The sequence below is a fragment of the Equus asinus genome, chromosome 7 (genome assembly GCF_041296235.1).
Source record: "Equus asinus isolate D_3611 breed Donkey chromosome 7, EquAss-T2T_v2, whole genome shotgun sequence".
Lineage (NCBI taxonomy): Eukaryota > Metazoa > Chordata > Mammalia > Perissodactyla > Equidae > Equus > Equus asinus.
The window spans coordinates 109,643,408-109,653,443 of record NC_091796.1 but is presented as its reverse complement, the minus strand read 5'-3'; the positions used below and the strand labels follow the sequence as shown (position 1 = coordinate 109,653,443).

The following is a 10,036-nucleotide window of genomic DNA, read 5'->3' as shown; positions in this document are numbered from 1 at the left end:
GGCCACATTGTCACTATTAGGGGAGAGTGGGTCCCACTGAGGCCAGACTCAAAGCGTGGGAACCTGTGCAGGCCACCCAGAAGTGCTGGAAGGGCTGCCAAGCAGGGAGTAGCCTCACCAGAGGCGGCAGGTCCTCTGGGCTGCCCTCCGGCAGCAGCAGCTTGGGGCTGGAGTGTGGCCAGGGAACAGGAGAAGCCCCTCCAGAGCCATCAGGGAAATGCACGTGAGGGCGTCCCTCCTCTGTAGGAGCCAGAGCTGGGGGACCATAGCCCATCCTTGTACCCCAGGATCCCTGTCCACTGGGTCACTCGAGAGGTCTGCCGGGTGGCTCTGGCCCGCACGAGAGGCTTGCAGGCCCTTGGTGTGGGGACAGGCCCTCCTTTGCCCTCGGGCACTCCAAGATCAGGCCCCCACCCTCCCTCAGGTGAGGGGGCTCTGCCTGACCTTGTCCTGCCTGGGGCCAGGCCTGTCCACTCGTGGGGACACTCACTCCTGGTCCCCAAGGGGCAGAATCAGGAGGCCTTGAGTGCCTGGACAGGGACCGTCCCTGATGGCAATGTGGACACTGAGCCTGGACCCATTGAAAACAAGCCCCTCTCACTGAGCAGTGCCAGCCCACACACCAGCTCCACACACATACACACATGTGCACACACACGCACACAGACCTGGCCTTACACACTGGGGCCTCACACAAGGGCAATCTGCACATGCCCAACAGAGCACGGAGCCCGCTCTCCTGAACCCTCAGCCTGGACACCAGCTGGCCCCCATCCCCTCCCACGCCCCACGGGCTGCCCAGTGCTCCTCCTCACACTGACCACACTGACCAACTCCGAAAACCAGCCCTACACTTCTCCAGGGCACAAACCCACACCCTAACACTCAGAAAACCCCCACACCCAGCTGTCCCCAGCACTCCCACGGCTCATGCACTAGGGACACATCCAATCCTGTCTTGGCCCTTCCCTGGGGCAGAGGCCCAGTGGGCCACAGGCTCTGCTGACCCTCCCGCCCTTGGGCCTGGTCCCCAGGAGAGAGGAGGCAGGGCCTGAGCCTCCATCTGCAGGGCTCAGCACCTTCTCCCAGAGGGCCCAGCGCAGAGCAGAACAGAGGAGACCGTTGGTACCCCACTGGCCTGGCTGAGACCTGGCTCCGGAGTGACTGGCCAAGACTTGGGGTCCCAGCTGGAGGACAGAGGGGTTGAGCTTGGTGCCCAGAGACTGACCTCAGGACCCGCTGGCCCAGCCCAGCTGAGGGACCCCACCTGCCCCGCCCACTCTGCCACAGACAGAATCACCCCCCCAAGGACCCACTGGCCCTGCCCAGCCCCCTCGGGCAGGCACAGCACTGACCACCCCCTCCCTGTCCAGAATTAGCCCTGGATGAGAGCTGTGCCGAGACCCAGGACGGGGAGCTGGACGGGCTGTGGACCACCATTTCCATCTTCATCACGCTCTTCCTGCTCAGCGTGTGCTACAGCGCCACCGTCACCCTCTTCAAGGTGGGCGAGGCCGTCCCCACATCGTCCATTCGCTGTCACCATGCTGTCCCCCCAGTGTCCCCACCATGTTTTCACACTGTCCCACACTGTTCCCACATCGTCCCCTTGCTGCCTCATCACTCTCCCCAAACTGTCCCATTAGTACCCCATCACTATCTCCTCACTGTCTCTTTGCTGTCTGTCACTGTCCCCTCCCTGCCTCCTCATTGTTCCATCACTGTCCACTCATATCGCCACACTGTCTCCTCACTCTCCCCTCACTGTCTCCTCACTGTCCACAACTGTCCCCTCATTATCTCATCACTGTCCTTTTGCCACGACATCATTGTCCCTTTGATGTCGCCTCACTGTTCCCTCGCTGACGGCTCTCTAAGACATCGCTGTCCTAACACTTTCCCATCACTGTGTCCTCCCTGTCCCCTCGCTGTCCCCACCATGTCTCCATGTCATCCTCCCCTCGACCCCCCACCGTCACGTGTCCCGGGTGCAGGGAAGGCAGGCCCTGGCGGAGGCCGGAGTTGGGTCCAGGCCACGCTCACCCCTGGCCCGCCCGCTGCAGGTGAAGTGGATCTTCTCCTCGGTGGTGGAGCTGAAGCGGACGATCGTCCCCGACTACAGGAACATGATCGGGCGAGGGGTCTAGGGCCATTCCTCCTGGGCAGACGTCCAGGGCCGCCCCAGACCCCAGACAGCATCCGGGTCCCTCAGGTCATGCTGCTCAGCTGCCATGCAGACCTGCTCCTCTGCTTCTGACCTCGCCAAACGCTGACCTACTGCCCTGTGACCTCGTGGCCACCTCTACCCCTACCTCGCCCTCGGGCCTTGGAGCCACTGCAGGCTGCATCCTGCCCCCTGACCCCCAGTGGACAATCGAGTGGACAGCAGCTGTAACCAAGCGGGGCTAATGGATTACCACAGGCCCAGCCACAGCAGCCACTAAGAGCTGCCGGACCTGTGTGGACGCTGAGGCTTTGGGGCCGAGCATCCCTCACCAGGACGGCCACAGGTCAGTGTGTCAGTCACCAGGGAGGAGGTGGCGGGACCAGCCTTCCCGTGTATGTCTGGGCAGGGACAGGCCTGCATGCGAACCCCATGGTGCCAGGCTCCAGGACATGGGAGGAGACGCCTGGTTTCAGATCCTTGGGAGCATCTGCCCCAAGGCCTGGAGGCCCCGGGGCCATCGTCCACCAGCAAGGAAGCTTCCGGGTGTGCCCCTAATGGTCACTCAGTTCACGGCCACCTGAGTAGACTGCTGGGAAGAGGGCCTGCGCCCATGGCCGCGGGAGGAGCCCTGGAGCGTGGGGGCGGCACCACCTGGGGAGGGTCCACGTTCAGCCAGAGGGCCTCCTGGGGAGGAGCCCGAGTCCCCTTCCACAGGAACTCTGAGTTGCTCCACGGGGCAGTGGGGAGAGACAAGAACACCGAGGAGAGAGCCAGGACCTCAGGGAGCCGGGCAGGTAGACTGAGCCAGACCCCCGACCTCACCGCTCCCGGAACCAGTGCCCTGCCTCACGTCTCTGAACAAAGGGCAAGTCAGCATCAAGGACGGGGAGGACACGGCTGCCCATGGGAAGAAGAGGCGGCCCCGTCCCACCTGCCAGGGCCCTGCGCAGAGAGACGGCTCAAAGGAAAGCCCACAGTGGTAGCTTGGGTAGCTTTTCTCCTTCTTGAAGTTTCTGTAGCCCATCGATTGTCTTTACAGTTTCTTTTTCTAAAACAACAATAAAATATCCTGGAAGTTCCATAACTGCCCATGTTGACACCTCGTGGAACCCATAGCCTGGCTGAGTCGTGCATCGGGGCTCCCTCCACACCCTCACAGCTTCCAGCCCTCCCTCCGCTCCTGCCTTCGGCTCTCCAGCCCCTGGGGTTCCCTGGGTGAGGAGGGCGGCCCGGAAATGGTGTGATGAGGAGGGAGGGGGTACACGGGCCTTGTGGGGAGCAGGACCAGCCCGGGCCTGGGCAGGAGGAGCGTCCAGCACTGACCCAGGCCAGAGGAAGGACCGCGTGTGGGGTGTGTATTAGTCAGCATGGGCGGCTGTAACAACCAGCCTGGGCGGCCTGAACACCAGACATTTGTCCTCACACATTCTGGAGGCGGGACACCCCAGATCAGGGCGTCAGCAGGGGATTCTCCTGAGGCTACTCTCTGGGGCGTGTAGACGGCCTCTTCTCCCTGTGTCCTCACATCGTCCTCCATCTGTGAGTGTCTGCGTCCTGACCCCTCTTCTTATAAGGACCCCAATCCTATTGAATCAGGGCCCACCCCATTGTAACTTATTACCCCTTGAAGGACCCTAGCTCCAGATACAGCCACATTCTGAGGTCCTGGTCAGGGCTTCAAGAGTGGAATTTGGACGACACAATTCGGCTCAACACAGGGGCATCAGTCCCAGCAACACAAACACACAGCGCCCTGTCCCACATGCTCAGCTATCAATTACCTGGGTCCCTCTCGCTGCCTCCCACCCCGAGTCTCTGCTCATGCTGTTCCCTTCTGCCAGAGTCCCTTCCCTCTACACACCCCGCAAACTCCTACACACCCTTCTCTTAGCTCTGAGCTCCAGGCCTCCTCTCAGTCTTCCATAATGCACCCAGCAGAATGCTCCCCACCACCCCGGGCCTGGTCTGTGCCGGCCTCTGCCACTCAGTATCCCCCTGCGTCCACTCCCCAAACACGAAGAAGATCGTCCCGCAAACAGCAAAGTGAGGACACCATGATGAGTGCATAGGGGAAAAGTGCCGGGAGCTGAGAGGCCCTGCAACCAAAGGGACTGAGGGAGGCTTTCCCAGGGAGTAGCTGACGCAGATTCTGGAGGAACGGGGTGCCCGGCCTCGCCCCGCTCTGCTCCTCAGCACCAGGTCACCTGCACCCCCGCCCCGGTCACATAACTTCCTGGGCCCAGGATACATGGGCCCATGTGGGAGAAGACATTTCAAACATGTTAAAGGACTGATTTTAAATCATGGTGTGCTCACCAGTCTCATGTAGACAGACAATGAACACATTTCAAAGACTTCACTGAACTCAGCAATTAAGGGCTTATAACCAGCTCTAAGTAGAATTCAAACTACCTCGTGGATGTAGTGGAACCAAGAATGCTAAAGGACCTTGTGAATAGAGGCATTTTCAAATGCATCTGATTTGTCCTCCTGAGAGAGGGAGGAGTCAACCATCCTTCCAAGAAGAGCGTTCCCATGGCCTTGATTCTCTACAATGGGCAGAGTTGTAAAATAGCCCAAAGAGGGTGGAAAGGGTGGAGCCCCCGCTACTCGCATCACCTGGGGGGGGGGGCAGGACAGTGTCTTGCTTCCCACTGAAGACAGAAGTCACCTTTGGTCCATTTCAAAGTCTGTCCCAATATTTCCTACAGACATGCAACTGACAATGTGTCCAGAATATGCAGGGAACTCCTGTAAGTCAATTACAGAAACCACACAGTTCCGTAGAGAAATGGCCAAGAGCATTGAACAGGCGTCTCCCGGAAGACATCCAAATAGCCTGAAACCGAGGGAAAGGAGGCTGAGCCACGCTGGTTATAAGGGAATGAGAATGAAAACCACGTGAGAGAAAGCAGTTCCGATTCCCAGGTGGGGGAGCAGCTTGCACCAGACGAAGCCCCTGCGGACGCAACCGTGAACTCGGGAAACTGTGCAAAGCGGCAACGGTGTGAAGGCGCTGGGGAACGGCCAAGGAGGCAGACGCTGGACAGGATCTCCCCTGGAAACCTTTGTCGGAAGGTGCTCCCACCTCCACACGACAGTTGCAAGTGGAACCCAGCTGACGTTGTGGCCGTCCCAGAGAGGGGTCAGCTCACAGGACTCAGGGCTGCATCTCAAGAGCAGCTGGCAAGGTGGGGAGATGTGCATAAAAGGGGGAGCCACAGCAGGGGAACCCCAAAACCTGCCTGTAGCCTCTGCTCCAGTGCTGGGCTGACCCTGTAATGGTCTGTGTAGGGAGCCCCACAGGGCCCCGCCAAAGCACCAGCTGGGAGGTCGGGACATCTGCTGGGATTTGAGCTCCAGCCACCACACGGCAGGCAGACGAGGAGTCTCTGAGTCCAGCCAAGCCGACGGCCTCCTGACGTCAGAACTGGCACTTTACTGAGGAAGAGTACAAAACATAGTCTGTACCACGTATCATCCCCAACACCCAATACATTTTCAAAAACTGCTAAATTTGCAAATAAATAAGAAATTGTGACCATAGACAAATACAAAGTATCAATGGAGCTCAATCCCAAGATGATGCTGACACAGACCCAATTAGCAGACGAAGCTCTTAAAGCAGCTACTTTAAATATGTTCAAGGACTTAAAGGAAAATATGCTCATAATGAGTAACTAGATGGAGAATCTCTACAGAAAAATCTAAACTGTTTACAAGAACCAAATGAAAATTTAGAACTGAAAAGTACAATTATGAATGTTTTTAATTACTTTATGAGCTTAACAGCAGATTGGAGAAGGCATAAGATCAGAAAACTATCTCTATAACAATATATAGATATTCTATATTTTTACATGTAGATATATAATATGTATTATATATTATATATGTAATATTTATCTATATAATATAGATATCCTATATGTCAATAAAAAAATTCTTTGGGATCCAATCCAAATAACAGCAAGAAAAATATTGAAAAAAAAATGAAAAGAGACTCAATGTCCTGTCAGATACTATGAAACATTCAAAAATGCGAAATTGGAGTCCTGGAAGAGGACCAGAGATAGAACGGGGCAGCAAACGTCTTTGAAGAAATAAAAACCAGAAGTCTCCAAATGTGGTGAAAATATCAATTTATAGATTTAAGAAGCTCAGTCAATTCCTAACAATAAACCCAACATGATGTGCTATGCCTAGTCACATTGTGTCAAACTGATGAAAACCGTAGATAAAGAGAATACCTTCAAAGCAGCAAGAGAATGACACGTACATGTCATGAACAAATTACATCTGGCTTCTCATTGGAAAAAATCGCAGCCAGAAAACAATAGAATGGCATCCTTAAAGGGCGGGGGGGGGGGGGTGGTCAACCCAGAATTCTATATCCAGAGAAAATATCTTTCAAAAATGAATGTGTTATAGACATTTTCAGATACACAGAAACTGAGAGTGTGTTTTCAGGAGAACTGCAGTGAAGGAAAAGCTAACGGAGAATCTTTGTGCTGAGAAAAAATGACACTAAATGGAAATGCAGGTCTACAGGATAGAAAGGAGAGTATCAGAGATGGTAAACATGCAAGTGAAAAAATTACCCTCTTTCTCTTATTTCCTTAAAAAACCTGGTTGTTTAAAGTAAAAATTTTAACAGTGTATTTTGGGGTTTATAACACGTATAGATGCAAAATACATGACAGTTAAAGCAAAGGATAGGTAGATAAATAAAACCATACTTTTTCAAGGTTTTTTTTGATGTTTTTAATTTTTATTTTTTTGTTGTGGCAAAATATATGTAACATAAAATTTTTCCATTTTAACCCTTATTTTTTAATTGAGGGACATGGAGGTAAATTTATAACATTATAAAAATTCACCACCATAAGTCTAGTTTCCGGCCATCGTGGTACACATGTGCTCCTTTAGCCCTGTCACCCCCACACCTCTCTTCCCCTCTGGTAACCACCAGTCTGTCCTCTGTATCTACGTGTGTGTGTGTTTGTTTATCTTCCACATATGTGTGAAATCATGTGGTATTTGCCTGTCTCTGTCTGACTTATTTCACTTAGCATAATACCCTTCAGGACCATCCAGGTTGTCACAAATGCCAAGATTTCATCTTTTTTATGGCTGAGTAGTATTCTATTGTATATATATACCACATCTTTTTTTATCCATTCATCCATCGATGGACATTTAGGTAGTTTCAAGTCTTGGCTATTGTGAATAATGCTGCAACAAACATAGGGCGCATATATCTTTTTGAATTAGTGTTTTTGTGTTCTTTGGATAGATACCCAGAAGTGGAAGAGCTGTATCATGTGATATTTCTATTTTTAATTTTGGGGGGAATCTCCATACCATTGTCTACAGTGGCTGCACCAGTTTGCATTCCCACCAGCAGTGTATGAAGGTTCCCTTTTCTCCACATCCTCTCCAACACTTGTTATTTCTTGTCTTTTTACTAATAGCCATTTTTGTGGGTGTGAGGTGATATCTCATTGTGGTTTTGATTTGCATTTCCCTAGTAATTAATGATGTTGAACATTTGTTCATGTTCCTGTTGGCCATCTGTCTCTCTTCTTTGGAAAAATGTCTATTCAGATCCTCTTCCCATTTTTTAATTGGGTTATTTGTTTTTTTGTTGTTGAGTTCTATGAGTTCTTTGTATATTTTGGATATTAACCCCTTATCTGATATATGGTTTGCAAATATCTTCTCCCACTTGGTAGGTTGTATTTTTGTTTTGTTGATGGTTTCCTTTGCTATGAAGAAGCTTTTTACTTTGATGTCGTCCCATTCATTTATTTGTTCTTTCATTTCCCTTGCCCGAGGAGACCTGATATTCAAAAAGATGCTGCTAATATCAATGTCAAAGAGCATACTACCTATGTTTTCTTCTAGGAGTTTTGTAGTTTCAGGTTTTACATTGAAGTCTTTAACCCATTTTGAGTTAATTTTTGTGTGTGGTGTAAGATAGTGGTCTACTTTCATTCTTTTGCATATGGCTGTCCAGTTTTCCCAACACCGTTTACTGAAGAGACTTTCCTTTCTCCAATGTAGCTTTTTGGCTCCTTTGTCGAAAATTAGTTATCCAGAAATGTGTGAGTTTATTTCTGGGTTCTCAGTTCTGTTCCTTTGATCTATGTGTCTGTTTTTCTGCCAGTACCATGCTGTTTTGATTACTACAATCTTAGAGTATATTTTGAAATCAGGGATTGTGATACCTCCAGCTTTGTTCTTTTTTCTCAGGATTGTTTTTGCTATTCAGGATCTTTTGTTGTTCCCTACAAATTTTAGGATTCTTTGTTCTCTTTCTGTGAAGAATATCATTGAGATTCTGAATGGGATTACATTGAATCTGTAGATTGCTTTAGATAATATGGACATTTTAACTACATTAATTCTTCCAATTAATGAACATGGAGTATCTTTCCATTTGTTTCTGTCATCTTCAACTTCTTTCAACAATGACGTAGTTTTCATGGTACACATCTTTCATTTCCTTGGTTAAGTTTATCGCTAGGTTATTTTATTCTTTGTGTTGCAATTACAAATGAGATTGTATTCTTTTTTTGTTTTCTGAGGAAGATTGTCCCTGAGCTAACATCTGTGCCAATCTTCCTCTATTTTATATGTGGGTCTCCCCACAGCATGGCTGACAAGTGGTATAGGTCTGCACCTGGGATCTGAACCCATGAACCCAGGCCGCCAAAGTGGAGCACAACGAGTTTAACCACTTGGCCATGGGGCCAGCCCCAGAATTGTATTCTTGAGGTCTCTTTCTGCTATTTAATTGTTAGTATATAGAAAAGCAACAGATTTTTGTATGTTGACTTTGTATCCTGCAACCTTACTGTATTTGTTTATTATTTCCAACAGTTTTTTTGTGAATTCTTTAGGGTTTTCTATGTATAAAATCATGTCATCCACAAATAGTGACAGTTTTACTTCTTCCTTTTCAATTTGTATGCCTTTTATTTCTTTTTCTTGCCTAATTTCTTTGGCTAGGAATTCCACTACTATTTTGAATGAAAGTGGCAAAAGTGGGCATCCTTGTCTTGTTCTTAGAGAAATGGATTTCAACTTTTCACTGTTGAGTATGATGTTGGCTATGGGTTTATCATATATGGCCTTTATTATGTTAAGGTATTTTCCTTCTATGTTCATTTTATTGAGAGTTTTTATCATAAATGGATGCTGTATCTTGTCAAATGCTTCCTCTGCATCTACTGAGAAGATCATGTGATTTTTATTCTTCATTTTGTTAATGTGGTGTATCATGTTGACTGATAGGATGTTGAACCATCCTTGCATCCCTGGAATAAATCCCACATGATTGTGGGGTATGATCCTTTTAATGTATTGTTGTATTTGATTTGCTAATATTTTGTTGAGGGTTTTTGCATCTATATTCATCAGTGAAATTGGCCTCTAATTTTCTTTTTTTGTGTTTTCCTTGTCCAGTTTTGGAATCATCGTAACATTGGCCTCATAAAATGAGTTAGGAAGCATCCTCTCCTATCCAACTTTTTGGAAGAGTTTGAGAAGGATAAGTTTTAGATCTTCCTTGACTATTTGGTAGAATTCACTGGGGAAGTTGTCTGGCCCTGGACTTTTGTCTGAGTTTTTTTTTTTAAAGATTGGCCCTGAGCTAACATCTGTTGCCAATCTTTTTTTTTTTCTTCTTGTTCTTCTTCTTCTCCCCAAAGCCCCCCAGTACATGGCTACATATTCTGGTTGTGCTATGTGGGGCACCACTTCAACATGGCCTGATGAGCGGAGCCATGTCCACACCCAGGATCCAAACCAGTGAAACCCTGGGCCACCAAAGTGGAGCATGTGAACTTAACCACTTGGCCACGG

General features: G+C 49.3%; 2 gene segments (V, D, J or C); both read left to right on the top strand.

Moving 5' to 3' along the window:
- LOC106827306 (immunoglobulin heavy constant alpha-like) overlaps positions 1–10,036 on the top strand; it is a 678,397-nt gene that overhangs the window by 642,927 nt on the left and 25,434 nt on the right.
- On the top strand, positions 1,355–3,274 carry LOC139045749 (immunoglobulin heavy constant gamma 1-like; the record flags this gene model as incomplete). The annotated part of the segment is given in 2 exon segments: positions 1,355–1,504; positions 2,064–3,274. Coding segments are annotated over 2 exon segments (234 nt in total), but the record flags the coding sequence as incomplete, so codon positions are not given.